A 17535-nucleotide genomic window follows, 5' to 3' on the forward strand; every position below is an offset into this window, starting at 1 on the left:
CATATTTCCTAAATTTATTTTCAAGGAAGTTCAAGAAATAGGGTGCTTTGTTTGTTTCAGTGAATCTTGTGCATCTTCAGACTACATTCTGTGTTTGTTCTCCATTGCACAAAAAAAGTCTTCTTTAAGGATTTCAAAGTCCCTTTCCTTCCTGTAAAGGCACAGAGGAAAGATCATGACCTTCAGAGTCATAAGAGCTAGTGTCAAATCCCTTCTTTGCTAGCATTCATTAAAAAATTAACACAAAGATCTAGGCAATGTTCTAAGTCTTCGACATTTACTGATTCATATGATCCTGCAAACCAAAGCAATCCTATGAGGTAGGTCCTATTATCATTTTTATTCTACAGACAAGAAACCTAAGGCACAGAGCTACTACACAGCCTGGTCAAGGTATATAGTGTGGGGATGTGAACCCATGCAATCTGGTTCCAGGGCCTGTGTGTTTGTTCAAGTGTGCTGCTGTAGATCCAAGAGATTTCCAAGATTCACTAAGGAATGGGAAAGAAGGAAGAAGGAGGAATCACAGATGACACAAAGGCTTTAGGCTTGCAACTGGGTAGCTTTAGGTATCATTATATGGCCTGAGACAAATACTAAGGCAGAGCAGATTTGGGAGGAAAGAGAATTAGCTCCTTGTGAGACATGTTGAATTTGAATTCTTCAGGTGATAGCCATGAGCAGATCTGTTTTTTTTTCTTTTGAGATGGAGTTTCGCTCTTGTTGCCTAGGTTAGAGTGCAATGGCATGATCTTGGCTCACCGCAACCTCTGCCTCCTGGGTTCAAGGGATTCTCCTGCCTCAGCCTCCCAAGTAGCTGGGACTACAGGCATGCGCCACCACGCCTGGCTAATTTTGTATTTTTAGTAAAGACGGGGTTTCTCCATGTTTTCTCATGCTGGTCTCGAACTCCCGACCTCAGGTGATCCCCCGGCTTCGGCCTCCCAAAGTGCTGGGATTACAGGTGTGAATCACCGCGCCCGGCCCAGCCATGAGCAGATCTTTAGAATGTCGCTGGACAGATGGGTCTGGAGCTTAAGAGAGATTTTAACAGGAGTTGTATATATTTGGGAGTCATTGATATGCAGTCATGGGAGTAGATACGATGTCTTAAGAAGAATGTTTAGAATTAGAAAAGAAGATGCCTTCAGAAGCACCCTGAGGAACATCAATACTAAGGGGCAGGCAAAGGAGTCATCACAATGAAGATGAGAGGGAGCAGCTAGGAGATGGGAGGGATACACAGGTATAGTATCTCAGGAGAAAGGCATTTCAAGGTGCAGTGTCAAATGCTACGGAGACCTCAGCAAATTGAGGTCTGAAAAGTGTCCACTGAATGTAGTATCAAGGAGGTCATCAGTGACCTTGGAGAGAACTGTTTTGGTAAATTGGTAAGGGCAATAGTCAGAATGAGGACGGCTAAGGATTGAATGTGGTGTGACGATGTAAAGGCAACAAAGAGAATTCTACCAAGGAGATTTGCCTATGAAGGGAGGAGAGATATCTGGAGACGGATGTGGAATGAAGGAAAAATTTATTTAATTGATTGATTTTTACAAAGCAAGAAATTTGAGAATATTTAAATGCTAATGAGGCTGGTCTGAAGGTAGTGTTACATTAACTGATTGTTCACTGCCAGTTACAGATTGAACTCCTTGTTCTACTCTTTTTTAAGATTAAAAAAAAATTTTTTTTAATGCTAATGAGAAGAACCCAGGATAAACTGAGAAGCTGTAAAAACCGGAGAGGGAATGATTGGAAATGTGGAGGGGGCAGATCAAGAACTAAGACGAAGAGTTTAGCCTGAAGAGTAGGAGGGAGCTTTTTCTTTGTAATGTGAGACAAGGTAGCAAATGTAAGAAGCCATTTCCTCATTTCTGCTTCTCAGCAGAATTTCACAAAGCCCCTGACTGTGATGATGACAACTGCTATCCTGAAAGATGCTCTGAAGACAAAACAGGATAAAGCACACGGCCCCCAATGTCTGTTGCCTGAGTCAATATAGTCCATAAAAGATAAATGACCTTAGTCCTTGCCTTTCCCTGCACATAAGATAACATCTGACAGAGTTAGTGGTTCTACTTCTACAATCTATAACCATATGTACTTTAGAGTTCTATAACCAGATGTACTCTTGACACCCAAGCTTTGATGTGATTTTGCATGTAACTGAACATCCACCTCCTGTATATAAGCAAAGGGCTGAAACACTGTGCAGGAGCAGTCTGGCAACTGCTCCTGGGCAAGATGTAGTCCTTGGGCCTCAGTAAGACTTCTGGATAAAACTAACTTTTATTTTTTAAAAGCTTGATTTTTTTTTTTCTTTAGCTGACAGTAACAAGGGAGAAGAGAGGAATGAGAAGGAAGATTTTAGATTTGGTAGTGGGAAATGGAGGGAGTTCTTGATGATTTTCTCTTCCAAGTAGGAGGCCTTATCACTATTTTAGAGTGTGGGAGACGGTAGAGTCAGTTAAAACAAACTCAGTAGAGTTCAAGGCTGAGCTGACTGAATAAAGAGAAGAAATTCCAGGCACTGTGTGAGGACCTATTAATTCACTGTGGCACCAACCTGCAGAATTGAGTGTTTTCTCCAGGTAAGTGGTAGGTTTGAAGAAAGCAGAGAGCTATAGAGGGCCTAGAGTTGAGTTTTGACAGGTGGGCCCAAGGAAAGACAATGGGAATAACAGATGAAGATATCGGTAGGAAAGGGGCTAAAACGATGGACAGTGCATGGAGTCTAGCCAAGGATCCAGGAGAAGGCAGGGGGGAGCTGGTAAAGTGAGGGTAGTGAGTTCAGGGACTTTAAATTCTAGTTAAAGCTTCTCCTCTGTTGTCTCTCACTTGCTTGCTCTGATGGAAACCAGCTGTCACATTGTGAGCTGCCCTTTGGAGAGACCCATGACGCATGTAGAGGGAAACTGAACCATTGAAAAACTGAGGCTGTTAGTCCAGCATCTTGAGGAATTGAATTCTGCCAGCAACTATGAGTGAGCTTGGAAAGCAATCTACCTTCAGTCAGAGGAGGACCTTCAGATGAGACCACAGTCCCCTCCCCAACTGCCCTTGTCACCTTGACTGCAGCTTTATAAGAGAAGACCTGGAGGAAAAGGCAGGCAACCAGCCCAGATTCTTTACCCACAAAAACTGTGAGATAAACGCTTATTGTTTTCTTTATTATTTAAGTTTTGGGGCAAACTGTTATGCAACTAATACAAGATATAAGACAATTAACTGAGTGAGAAGGGAGAGAGGACAGCAGTTATGATCAAAGAACAAAGTGTTTGAGTTTACAATCGTATCTATGAAGTTATGGTGTTTTATCTGTATTGGAGAACGTCCTAAATTGGTGCAGAGGTCAAGTTTACTGAAGATGAGGTCAAGAAGCAAAGAGGCCAGGGTATGGAATAAGTCATGCTCATAGATATTGAAGTATTTCAGGATTATTGGCTGAAGAGTGTGCACCAAGTGTTAACAATTTCAATGAAGGACAGGGTAGGATAGGGGTAGGATAGATAAAAAGCCACGAGATGGAGAGGGGTATAATCAGATGAAACGAACCTCCACAGAGGTTATTTTATTTATTCATTTTTTTTTTTTGAAAAGGGTGGCAAATTAGGGATCTAAGAAGGTGACCTCAAAACTTGACCCTGGGATATGTTTAGTGCGGGAGAATTAATTTACAATCTTTTAAGACAGCAGGGTACCGAGCACTGTGGATAATGCATGTAATCCCAGCACTTTAGGAGGCCGAAGCAGGAGGATAACTTGAGCCCAGGAGACCAGCCTGGGCAACAAAGTGAGATCTCATCTCTACACACACACACACACACACACACACACACACACACACAATCTGCCGGGCACGGTGGCGCGGACCCGTGGTACCAGCTCCAGCTACACAGGAGACTGAGGCAGGAGGATCGCTTGAGCATGGGAATGTCAAGGCTGCAGTGAGCTGTTATCGTGCCTCTGCACTCCAGCCTGAGCAACACAGCGAGACTTTGTCTCAAAAAAGCCACAAAACCAAAGAAACAAAAAGAACTGCAGGGGCAGTACGTCTTCAGTGTAGAGCCAAGTTTTACGATTAAATGACATAACACATTCAAGGTCCTTGGTTCCACATAGTGGGCATTCAACGAATATTAGTTCTCGCTAAACAGTCACTTAAATATTTGTAGGCCCTGGCTCTCCCGTTCCTTCCCCCACCTCTTTACTGGGGCTAGGAAGGGTGTCCGGTGGCTGCAGGCGCTTCACACCGGGTAGGGGGAGAGCGTAAAGCGAGGCTTTTCCCTAACGTCACGGGAGCAGCTGGGAAGAGACGAGGGTCATTCTCCCCTGTATACGGGGCACGTCCTTCCTCTAAGAGACATTTATTCCTCCCACTAACAAACATCAATGGAACGCCTCACAAGCGCTAGATCCTAGCGACACAAACAAGAGCGAGACACACTCCCGATTGCAAGCAGGGCGCGCGGCCGCGTGGCGGGTCAAAGCGCACATCGGTAGGAGGTTCCACCAAGCTCTGACTTTTCCAAGTTCTCTTCATATTTTTAGCCAAGCTAAAATGTCGGAAGTCGAGTGTAGCGGGTAAGGAGATTCCTCCAAGACTCTGCCTGCGTGGCTCCACCCTCCCAGGCCGCATTCCCGGGTACAGTAGTGCCCACCTAGGTGGGCATACAAATGTGCGCCCCTGCGGCCGGCAGGGAGGGGCGTCATGGGCGGGGTCAGGCGAGAGGGCGCAGCTGACTCCGCCCCTGGGGCTCCCATGGCCCCCCGCGCCCCGCGGCCAGATGCTGACGTGTCCTTTCCTTCCCACTACACCTCCCGACATTACCTACGCCGGCTGCCCCGGAAGTCCCGCCCCATACTTAGCCCATCCTCGCAAATCAACTCTTTCAGCGCTTCCTGGAACTCGCCACCGTTTTGGGGACCAAGGGGCGGGGCTCCTCGAGCAGGGTGCCTATTGGCCTGAGGTCCGGCGGGCTTTGGGCGCTAATTGGCCGGAGGGCGGTGGCGCTCTGGCACGCTTGCGCGGCGAGTAGAACGTGTGGCGGCGGCGGAGATCGCGTCTCTTTCGTTCCGAGTCTCGCTGCTGCTCCTGTGAGCGCCCGGCGAGTCCGTCCCGTCCACCCTCCGCAGCTGGTAGCCAGCCTGCCCCTCGCCTCGACTCCCTTTCACCAACACCGACACCCACATTGACACCTCCAGTCCGGCCAGCCGCTCCACTCGTTGCCTTTGCATCTCCACACATGGCGTCCTCCGCGCAGAGCGGCGGCTCCTCCGGGGGACCCGCGGTCCCCACCGTGCAGCGGGGCATCGTCAAGATGGTGAGAACGGGCCCCGGACACCGACCCCTCTGCCTGCCTTCGGGCGGGAGTCAGGCATTGACTCCACCTCCCGCCAGCCTGCTCCGTGTCCCATATCCCCTTTCCTCTGCCCTCTTCCTCACTTTTCATCGATTCTCCGAATCCTCTCACTAGACGGAAGCAGACAGGGAGTCCCCTTGTTCCTTGCCTCCCGGACACCTTGACATCAGGGGTCACAGTGATTTCCGAGGTTGCCGCATTCCGATCTCCTGGCTGTTTACCAGGACAGATCGATTACTGATTGATTGACAGAGACAATTCGTTGATATCTGTCCTCCCACCCCCCGTCTTTCTGTTCATTTTGACATATGCTGAGTAGTTAGCAGTTTTTCGAGATCCTGACATCTGCTCTTCTCTACGAGTACTTGGCCATCATGAAACTTTTCTGTTCCCACAATCGCTGTTACTTGACTCCCAAGTTTTCTCACTCTGTGGCCGTCTTTTCCTCTCTTTCCCTCCACCTTCTGTGTAGACCTGAAAGCTCATGATCTTTGTGTGCCTTTGACTTTTAAAAGGTTAGGCCGGCAAGAATCTTAGTAATCATTATTGTTCTCCCGTCCCTTAAAGATAAGGAGATAGGCTTGAAGAAGGCAAGTGACTTGCTTAAGGTCACATGGTGGTTTGGGTTGGAGCCAGAACGAGAGCCCAAGTGTTTGGATTCCTAGCTCATAGCACTGTAGATTCTGCCTGATTTTATATACCCTCAACTTTTTGAAAATTCTTGAATTTTGAATTTGAACCTGCAAAGTTTATTTTTACAATTTACTTCTAGGTCCATGATAATTTGATAATATCAATTCAGTTTATCACCAGCTCCCAGTTATCCTCCCCAAAACCCTCCCAAATCTTGGAACCTGACATTTCTTGGTTTTACCAAATTTTCTGGTTTATGATGACTGTAAACTTTTAGATGTCGTTTCACACTGCAGTTCTGACATTTCCATCTGCAACAGCAGATATCCTATGTGATGCTTTCTCACAAAGCTCCACAAGTTTAGCTGTTGTAGAAAGTTTTGAAAAATTCTATTTCAGGCCCGGTGCTGTGGCTCATGCTGGTAATCCCAATACTTAGGAGGCTGAGGTGGGAGGATCGCTTGAGGCCAGAAGTTGGAGACCAGCCTGGGCAATATAGCAAGACCCAGTTTTTAAAAAAATTCATTTAATTATCCCATGATCTTTCACAAGATTAAAATGTTCTGCAGCTTATGTGTGTGTAAAGCCGATTTTAAGATTCCCCTCTCCCAATTTCCATGTGCTCGTTTCTTAAGGTAATAGTCTGCCACCAGCCACGATTCTTGGGATTTTCAAATGCCTTTTCCTTTTGTTTATGTATAATGGAGGGTCATAACTGATCAGAAACTGAATGAGAAGAGAATTTCCAAGATCCGCATGTATATTTCCTCCGAAATACTGACCTGACTCATGAAAGGATTATCCTAAAGTGGCTCTTCTTTCATTAGCTTTTTCATTTGCACTGATCTTCCCTTCACCATAGGAACAAAAACATCTCTTGGCTGTCCGGTGTTGGGTTTGGCGGTAAGAAAGAGTGGATCTTTCTGAGATTTCTCCTTGCTATTTGTGGAATGGGAATAGAATGAGGCTGAACATAGTTTTGTTTCTGCCAGTGCTGGAGGCTTTTAGGGCGTCTGGGTTCTGTGCAGTGACTGCCCACAGATTACCCCCATGGATACTGAATATCACCAATTACGTGTTTATTGTCATGTCTTGTGCTGAGTATTCTGCTCATATTGTCTCACTTATAATACCTAACAAGTAAATAACGATTGTCAGGTACATTTTACAGGTGTGTAATTTAAGGTTTAGAAAGAATAGTTTAATCAAGGATAGGTACCTTATATTGGTAATAAGAGGCAGAGCTGAGACTTAAACCTGGGTCCGTCTGCCACGGCACATGCTCTTCAATATCATGCATGATGTCTCTGACTTCATGACTCCAGGGTATTACTTTATAACATGGAGGGTGGGGCCAGTGATGCATAGCCACAAATTGCAGGAAAGTGAAGCTGTCTATAATTGAGAAAAGATGAGATGTTACTCCTTGTTTTGTCCAGGAGCCGCTGTTATGGTAAGTGACTTCATTTGGTGCTTATGGTCTTCGCATAGGAGTATGGTGTGGAAGATGGTTGAGTCTGGGAAGTGGCATATACAATTCAGTGATTTGAGCCATCCATACTGAGTATAGATTGCACTGCCTTCTCTGACCACACTACAGGGGATGGGTGAGTTACAGGCAGGGATTAGGGGAGGGAAGCTGAGTGAACTGCAGAGTGACAGGCAGATTTGTGCCAGGCTTAGAAGCCTTGTCTGGAATGAAAAATTGACCACTGGCAAATTGCTCTGTGTGAAGCTCTTCTGCTAAGCAAAGTTGTATTTTCCTGGAGAGTAATAGTTTCCATTGCTACTAGGAACTGCTTTGCAAGAACTCTACAAAGGAGGATGGAGCTCTGTGACAGATGAAAGTGAAAAAGAAATAGTTTGATGAATAGGAAAACAGGAGACACTACTTTTCTGCCTTTTGGGAGAGAGGTAGAAATTGGAACACTGACCTACGCTTTTCATTGTGAACTCTTTGGATTTATCTGGACTCAGGCTGAGCTGAAGGTCTGAAATTGTCTAGGGTTGGAGTTTGCCGCTGTAAAGAGGAATAGTCCTTCCTCTTTTTTTGGCAGAAGAAAGTGTTGTAGGGCCGTGAGAGGTACAAGTTTCTTCTGGTCTCTGCTTTGCTATCCCATTAAGTCCTACATTATTTTGTTTAAGGTTGAAGAACTTGGGAATCCAGTTGTAAAACACTTTGACTAATTTTTTAAAAACGAGGGTGATGTTAACACCTGTGTCTGCTGTTGAGAGTGGGGGTGAAGGAACAGAGTTGGTTCTGGAATATTTAAGGAGGAAGTGGACAGTAAGTTGATACAGACATTTTGGAGTTGTTCTGTTACAGAAAAAATCAGTAAAGATGATGGAAAAACTGAAGATGGATTTGTATTTTCTGAGTTGGGATGAGACTTGGAAATATGTGGGTGGCCAAAATATAACCTGGATAAATACGTGTCTTCTATCAAATCAGATCTTATTTTCTCGAAACCCTGAAGGATTTAAAATCTAGGTTTCTTTGAATAATTTACTTGATATTCTTTAACTGCAACAGAATATTGTCAGCAGATGTTAAGTAGATGAGGTTGGGAGAAGTGTTGGGGTACTTAGTATAATCGAGTCACCCCCACTTAGCTTAGAGATGGCTATTTTCTCTGGTTTTACTGACCTGGTTTACTCTCTGTTCTTTTCTCTTTGGATATGTTCACATTTCTTGTCAAGCGTTTGCAAAAGCAGAATGAATCTTGAATTCTTGAATCTTATATGCTTATCGGAAGCAGCCATGGAGGCAGCATATCTTATCCTGCTTATGGTGTGGAAGGCTAAAGGGAGGACAGACAGTGCCAAAACCCAGTTCCCATTTCAACTTACCCTCCCCCACAGACTTACTTGCCTCAGAAGGGGAAAGGAATGCCTCTGCCAGTCTTTTGTTTTATACTAAGAACCATGATTCTCACTGGGTGACCAAGGCAAATTGACACAAGGGAGGAAAGGGCCATAATTTTCTCCTTCAGTGGGACTTGTGCTGTCAGGTTGTTGTAAAGCAAGATGTAGACTTCTTGCCGGGTAACTTAGTGGAGATTCCTTCAGTGTACAACCTCTAGGAAATGCTACCTATAATTTAGTTAATTATAGCTAAATGTTTCTTAGGTTTCTTTCTTTTTCTTTTCTTTTTGTCTTTTTCTTAAGACAGAGTCTCGCTCTGTCGCCCAGGCTAGATTGCAGTGGCACTATCTTGGCTCACTGCAACCTCCACCTCTTGGGTTCAAGCCATTCTCCTGCCTCAGCCTCCTGAGTAGCTGGGATTACAGGCGCGCGTCAGCATGCCTAGCTAATTTTTGTATTTTTAGTAGAGACATGGTTTTACCATGTTGACTGGTCTTGAACTCCTGGCCTCAAGCTGTCTGCCCGCCTTGGCCTCCCAAAGTACTGGGATTACAGATGTGAGCCACTGTGCTTGGCCCCTTAGGTTTCTGAACTAAGAAGTGTGTGTCTTTGAAAAGTTCAGTGGGGGTAGAGTAGTTTGTTGACCTGCTCTTTCCTACGTGTACTTAGCTCATGCAGGAATGTTGCGGGAAGTCAGGGACCCCGAACAGAGGGACCGGCTATGTTGAAATATTGGGGGCGGGTTCCCCCAATTCAGGAAAAAACAAACAAAACCCACCTTTCCTAAGCTACTTGAAATATCCTTCTACTATTCCAAAGGATAAGGTAGCTGAATAACAATATTTTAGAAGGGCCATTTATAAAGAAGTACATAGGCCAGTATGGAAGGCTTTTCCCTGTGGTCTTAAAATGCCCATTTCCCGGCAGGTAAGCCTGGTAGCTTTTAATCAAGATTGTAAGTAAAGGAACACTAAATTTTTACTGTATCTTAAAGGTTTTCTGTCATTTTTCTGTCAAAAGGAAGCACCTATCTGGCTCTAGTTATGTTAGCAGTATGGTAACTAATGAAACAGAATCAGAAGCAATTATACTTCCTTTCTTTCCTGAACAAATATTTATTGATCATCTGCTATCTGTCAAGCTCTCTCTGGGCATTGGAGAAACAGAATTTAAAAAGTAGATCAAATTTCTGTCCTTGTGGCTTATGGAGGAGTCAGACAATAAAGAAGTTAACAAGAAATAAGCATGATCATACAAGATAGTGAAACCAGGTAGGGAACTGGGACAGAGTGGTTGGTAGTAAGGGAGAGGGTGGGTCCTTTAGATACTGTGTTTAGGAAAGAATTCTCAGAAGATGGCATTTGTGCTGAGATCTGATGGACATCAAATACTAACCATAAAGGAAGTGCATTCCTGGCCAAAGGAACAGCAAGCGCAAAGTCCCTGGGGTTTCCACCATTGATGATTTCTTCTTCTTTTTTTTTTTTCTAGTCAGGATTTCACTTAGTTACCAGGCTGGAATGCAGTGGCACAATCATGGCTCATTGCAGCCTTGAACTCCTGAGCTCAAGGGATCCTCCTGCTTCAGCCTCCTGAGTAGCTAGGAGTACAGGTGCGTGCTACCACACCTGGCTAATCAGTGACATGAAGTACACTGAATAAATGTTAAGAATGGGAGGCTGGGCACAGTGGCTCATGCCTGTAATCCCAGCACTTTGGGAGGCCGAAGCAGGCAGACCACCTGAGTTCAGGAGTTTGAGACTAGCCTGACCAACATGATGAGACCCCGTCTCTACTAAAAATACAAAAAAAATTAGCCAGGCATGGTGGCATGTGCCTCTAGTCCCAGGTACTCCAGAGGCTGAGGCAGGAGAATCACTTGTACCTGCGAGGTGGAGGTTGCAGTGAACTGAGATCGGGCCATTGCACTCCAGCCTGGGTGACAGAGTGAGACTCTGTCTCAAAAAAAAAAAAAAAAAAAAAAAAAAAAAGAATGGGAGACTGATAAGAAAAAATACTTAGTCATAGGCTTGTTTCTAATAGGATTAACACTAAGATCTTCTGACTGTCAGCTAGTCCTGTGTATTCCCAAAGTCACTATTTTTCTTCTAATTGAGGGAAAAACATGGATGAAAATAAAAATGCCAAGAGTAGGCTTAATAAGAGCTAAATAGCATCTAGAACTTGTCGTCGTTTATGTTTCTGTTAGCATTTTGTTACTAGGTGGAATTTACTGCTGCTGTAGCCTCTGGCAGTACTTTTTTGCCTAGTTAGTGAAAAACAAAGTAGCATGCATCAGGGATCAAAACTATCTATCAGGTAAGAACTGGCTCACCCACCCTGTGGCTCATTAACCTGGGTGGGAACTTCTGAGGTCAGTGACTAGTTCTGGCAATAGTGGGCAAATGATTTGGTGAAGTCTATGCCCCCAGTTTACTTCGAGGATGAAATTTGGGGAGCAAATGAAAATTGTGGTTTCCGTTTGTAGGTTTAGCAGAGAAAATTGGCCAGGTTATTGAATTGAGGTAACAAGGTTATCTAAGGCTTGTTGTCCACTCACTTCTGAGCATAGGCTAGCTACCCATCTGACAGATGTGGTTCTGACAGGGGAGTCTTTGGAGTCTGGTCTTTGGATTTATTTCGTTTCTCCAAGAAGAGCATAGGTACTGTAGGAAATTTTGTGCCGTTATGAGGGAAAAGAAATGCAATAAAGGGATTCAACTGTTACTGGGCTTATCTGGCTTTTCCTCTTATTTCTTGCTGGGAGATGGGTACACACTTAGTTTCTATTGCTACTTCCTCTCTTGGGAGACTGACATATGCTTTTTGCTTTTGCAGCGGACATTTATGTGGAATCACAGGTTGTGAACATTTGATATAGATGGAATGTTACGGGATTTCACTTATTTTCATTAGACTCAATATGATAAATTAATAATCTTTTTCTTCACTCTAATGTTTAAGAAAAAATGAATAGTGGTTTCAGTTGGTATTTTTTAAAAGTTAGGAAGTTAAGCAACTTATGGGAAAAATAAAATTAATTAAAATGTTGATGTCATTTTCAGATGCCATTTTTGAAATGTGTAATCTATGATATAAACTGGCTTGGCACATTTTCTTCACTTATATGCTTATCATGTGTGATTTAAGGTACCATCTCCTCCCTATTCCTCAACAAATTTGAGGCTCTTTGAGTTCTCAGTTCTGTTTATTTGGCCAGTAGTCTGCTTGGGACGGTCTTGTAGCACCAGCTTCGTGTGTAACAAGAGGAATAAAGGAGATTTAAGGAATCTGTGCTTAAAGTTAGTAATCTAATTTATTAACTTTGTCCCTGGGAAGCAGAGTGTTAGAGAGAAGAGACCATTGGGCCAGAAGTCAGGGGACACAAGTTCTGGCCTGGGTGCTGCCATTTGGGTAATGTTGGGTAAGATATTCCACCTCAAACTGTCTTAACATGAGGTTACTGGATGCATTGTCTCTAAGCATCTTCCAGTCCCATAAGGCTGTGATTTTATAAGAAACCCTGTGTTACATTTCATTTAGGCATGCTGAAACAAAGCTGAGAAATCTCATACCTTAAGGGCTTGACTTTGAATTGCTGCTTATCTTGCATAAAGCAGATTTTCTGTTCGTATTCTTTTTTTAAAAAAATCTTTATTTTGAGAAAGCAGGTTAGTGGAAATACGGTTTTCTGATGTGGAAGACCAGAAAGTTAGAATGAGACTAAATGATTGAATGGTGGAGTGGATAGAAGATAGATAGAAGTAAGGGGAGTTCTTGGTTTCCTTTCAGTAGTGTATGAGGATAAACCAGTGGGAGTGTTGCTTGAGACCCAGAGGAACATGGTTCTGGTGGGTTTTATTCACCTAGTCCTATCTCTGCTTCAGAACACCCTGACATTTTCCTGGTGCAGCAGATCTTGAATTGAGAAAGGAAGGGGAGAGGAGGGAACTTAGGGAGCCCCTGGCTCATAGGGAGAGTCTATCTTTTCCTGCTCTTGATTGGGAGTGTGCAGGCTAATAGGGTCCTGAGCTCTGTTCTTGCTTGGAGCCAGAACATCTGATATTCAAAATGCTCCAATGAGCATTTCCTTTGAATATTATGTTAGTGTTTCAGATTTTGGATTTTTGGATTAGGGATGCTCAACCTGTATAGGAATCATTTTAATCAATTCTTGGCAGTTGCTCACATGGTTTCTTTACTTTATTTTTTATGGTAAACTTTAAATCCTTTCTGGGGGTAGATTCAGAGTGAGAGAAAGGAGCCCAGTGATTTCCTAAACAGGTCATCACATCAGGACAACCTAGAAGACTTTTCCCAGGCATTGAATTAGAAGCTCTGGGACTGGCCTGGAAAGGTCATTTTCAAAAAAAGCCACTCCTAGGCTATTCTGAAAGAATCAGTTTGGGATTGATCTGGGGCTGGCTTGTGAGATCCACTGATCTTGTCTTCTGTACTGTTTATAGTTGAAGGGTAGGACATGAATGATAAATGAAATGTATGTATGTGGGGGTGGGTGCACCAGAATTTTATGAGAGGAGGATAGTGGTTTCTCTCTCTCCGCATTTGTCTTGATGGTTCCCAGGACACTTTGTTTTTAATTTGTGGCTCAATATTGGGCTGGGGTCCTCAGGGTTCACTTATAGTGACTCAGATCCTATTCCTAGGTCACAGCTGACAGCTGAGAAGTTGTTTTATATGCCTGATGTAGGCCATATGCTCATTTTAACACTCATCTGCCACTTTTCCTTCTGTTTGCATAGATTCCCAGGATCTTCCTATAATTTGGCACCAATAACTTGGCACATTATTTCAATGGAAGTCTTTAGTGTCATTTACAAAACTAAGATTTTACATTCCTCACTTTCTGTTCTTGCAATCCTGAGGAGTCTCATCCTTAGGCCTTTTGGATCTCTCCTGTTTCTTATTCATAGGCCCATTCTTAACAACACTAAAACTGCAAATGATCTACTCAGTGGTCTTAGTCTTTGTATTTCACTAGCTTGTCTAATATGGAAGTAAAAATAATTCTCAGGTCTTATGAGGTCCTTATGATTAGGGGTCACATTTACAGTTCCCTTGATGGCCTTTTTTCATTTTGGTCAACAGTTTTCCAGTTTATCCTGGAATTCCTTCAAAACGTTCAGGTGGGTGTCATCCAGTGTTAGTAATTGAATAATTGGTATTTCTATACTCAACTTGCTGTTAAAATTTCAAGCGGTAGAGAGGTATGAAGTCAAAAACAAAAATCCCTGGCTGGGCGTGGTGGCCCACGCGTGTAATCTCAGCACTTTGGGAAGCCGAGGTGGTTAGATCACTTGAGATTAGGAGTTCGAGACCAGCCTGGCCAACATGGCAAGACCCCATCTCTACTAAAAATACAAAACGTAGCTGGGCATGGTGGTGCGCGCCTGTAATCCCAGTTACTCGGGAGGCTGAGGGATAAGAATCTCTTGAACTCGGGAGGTGGAGGTTGCAGTGAGCCAAGAACACGCCACTGTACTATAGCCTGGGCAGCAGAGGGAGACACAGTCTCAAAAAAAAAGAAAAAGAAAAAAACAAGTCTCTCTGTCTGCCCTCCTTGCCCCTCAGTTTTCTACCATTCATTCTCATCCTCCCAGCAAATGTCAACGGTATATTTGCTTCCAGAATGTTTCATACAGATACATACCCTCTCCTCCTTTTTAAAAGAAACTGAAATTTTCTTATTTTAGTAAGTTGTCATGACTATCTTTCTGTCATAGATCTACCTCATTCTTTTTTAATGGTTGAGCAGTATTCCACAGTTTGGATGTATATTATCTATTTTTCTGTTGATGTATGTTGTTTTTAGCTTTTCATAATTCTAAGCACTATTGCACTGACAGAACTGTATATCTCTGTGCTCTGATGCTAGCATTTGTGTAAGATAGATTCTAAAAGTGCAGCCACTAGTACCTTTTTTGTAACCTTTTTTGTTTTTGGTAGTGGTTGGGGTGCTTTACTTGTACCTTACCTGTTTATTTCTTACAGGTGTCATGTTAGATAAAATTTAGGGTAAAATACTGCTTAATAGTTCATTACTCAATAGGTTTTTTACGCTTGGTAGTTTTATTTCCCCGATAAGACTATTCCTGAAAGCCACTTTACCTTTTCTATAGAGCGCAGGGCCCACCCAGCACCTGGGCCTTGGTAAATAATGACAGTTGTCCCTTGATATTTGGTTCCAAGACTTCCCCAACCCCCCAATACCAAAATCTGGAGATGCTCAAGTCCCTTGTATAAAATGGGATAGTATTTGCACATAACCCATGCACAACCTCTTTTATCTTATTTTATTTTATTTTATTTTTTGAGACAGAATCTCTCTGTCACCCAGGCTAGAGTACAGTGGTACAATCATGGCTTACTGCAGCCTCAACCTCCTGGGCTCAAGTGATCCTCCCACCTCAGCCCCCTCAGTAGCTGGGACTACAGGTACATGCCATCACACCTGGCTAATACATTTTTTGTGGAGATGGGGTCTCCCTATCTTGCCCAGGCTGGTGTTGAACTCCTGGGCTGAAAATGATCCTCCCACCTCAGCCTCCAAAAGTGCTAGAATTATAGGGGGGTGAGCCACTGTGCCCAGGCTCCTGTATGCTTTCAATCATGTCTGTGTTACTAATAATACCTAATACAGTGTAAATACTATGTAGATAATTGCTATATTTTATTGGTTTTTAATTTTTTTTATTGTTGCATTGTTACTCTTACTTTTTTTTTTCCTGAATATTGTCGACCCATGGTTGGTTGAATCCACGGATGTGAGGGCCTACTGTACTTCTTTTTTTTTCTTTTTCTTTTTTTTTTTTTTTTTTTGGAGATGGAGTCTCTCTCTGTCTCCAGGCTGGAGTGCAGTGGCACAATCTCGGCTCACTGAAACCTCCACCTCTCCACCTCTCAGGTTCAAGCGATTCCCCTGCCTCAGCCTCCCAAGTAGCTGGGACTACAGGTGCATGCCACCATGCCCAGGTAATTTTTTTTTTTTTTTTGTATTTTAGTAGAGATGGGGTTTCACCATGTTGGCCAGGATGGTCTTGATCTCCTTACCTTGTGATCCGCCCACCTCGGCCTCCCAAAATGTTGGAATTACAGGTGTAAGCCACCACACCTGGCCTTACTGTACTTATTAATTGGTTGCTCACCACCCCCCCCCAACCCCAGGTGTCTTAAGGTCTTAGTACTGACAGGTGGAGTAGGTCCCTTTTGGCTTTGTTTTTGTCTGCTTTCTTTGGGTCCTGGAGAGTTCCATGACTAAGGAAATTTTTGACGTCCTAAAGTGCAGATGACAGGTGGAGGTGAGAGGCAAAGTCACGTGAGAGAAGTCTGACTTTTTTCCTATTTGCAGGCTCATAGCTTTTCCTCTTTTTCCTTTTTCTTCTTGGATAAGAAGGTGGTATGTGATATTGTGATATAAAAAGAAATATATATCTGGTTGTGGTCTTCTTGGCACAGAGCTCCTAAAACTCTAGTCATTTCTTTTTTGCTTTTTTGGAGACAAGGTCTCACTCTGTTGCTCAGGCTGGAGTGCAGTGGTGCGATCACAACTCACTGCAGCCTCAGCCTGCCGGACTTAAGGGATCCTCTGGCTAATTTTTGTATTTTTTGTAGAGACGGGGTCTCTCTGTGCTGCCCAGGCTGGTCTTGAACTCCTGGGCTCAAGTGATCCTCGTCCCTTCACCTCCCAAAGTGTTGGGATTACAGGCATGAGCCATTCTGCCCAGCAAACAAGCCCCCTTTGAACCACACTTGAGTTAATGAGTGACTCTGGGGAGCTCCTAAGTGTGAGTGAGGCCTGGTTGCTAGAGATCGTGTTCAATCACTGATGGCCAGTGATTTAATAAATCATGCCTGTGTTACCTCCTTAAGTGATGGGGTTTGGAGAGCTTTGGGGTTGGGGAAAAGGGGGAGGTGCTGAGAGGGTGGTGTGCCCAGAGAGGGTATGGAGGCTGTGCACTCCGCCCCCCATATATTACCTTAGGTATCTCTTCCATCTGGCTGTTCCTGAGTTGTATACTTTTATAAATCTACTTACTAGTAAGTAAGCTGTTTTCCAGAGTTCTGTGAGCTATTCTAGCAAATTAATGAACTTGAGAAGAGGCTCATGAGAACCCCTAATTTATAGCTGGTCAGTCATTAAGGGTGGCTTGAACTTGGCATCTGCAGTGGGGGGAGTCTTGTGTGATGGCCCCTTTAACTTGTGGGATCTGACACGAATTCCAGGAAGACAGTGTCTGAATTGAATTGAATTGAGTTGTAGAACACCCAGTTGGTGTCTGCAGAGAATTAGAGGATTGCTTGGTGTGGAAAAAAACCCACACACAGTTGGTATCAGAAATGTTTATGTGACTACAGAAGAAAAACAAAACAGTTGTTTGTCCTTTTCAGGGTGGTAGGTTGTAGTAAGAATGACACTATCTGGCATGGAGAACACTCGTTTTTTTAGAGTTGTTTGGGGAGATGTCACTGGACCAGGGGATCTGGTTTGCAGCCTTTCTGGGTATTGGGAAGTGCTCATCCTAATCCTGGTATTGGTTTACCCAAAGTTTCCCAGGCTTCACATGTTTCTGTACTCCTACAATGGCTTTGACATATCACTTCATTGAGTTTTGGAAATCTTTTTGACAGTCAACAATTTTTTTTTTTTTTT

At 43.7% G+C, this 17535-nt stretch overlaps 1 protein-coding gene across 1 annotated transcript in view; it reads left to right on the forward strand.

Annotated features, from left to right (window-relative positions):
* The first annotated feature begins 4864 nt into the window (after window positions 1-4864).
* SND1 (staphylococcal nuclease and tudor domain containing 1) overlaps window positions 4865-17535 on the forward strand; it is a 437130-nt gene continuing 424459 nt past the window's right edge. The window contains exon 1 of the mRNA XM_025379159.1: window positions 4865-5327. Coding sequence (XP_025234944.1) covers window positions 5250-5327 — 78 coding nt within the window. The 5' untranslated portion in view covers window positions 4865-5249. The remainder of the gene's footprint in view (window positions 5328-17535) is intronic.

Source organism: Theropithecus gelada, chromosome 3 (assembly GCF_003255815.1).
Source record: "Theropithecus gelada isolate Dixy chromosome 3, Tgel_1.0, whole genome shotgun sequence".
Classification (NCBI taxonomy): Eukaryota; Metazoa; Chordata; class Mammalia; order Primates; family Cercopithecidae; genus Theropithecus; species Theropithecus gelada.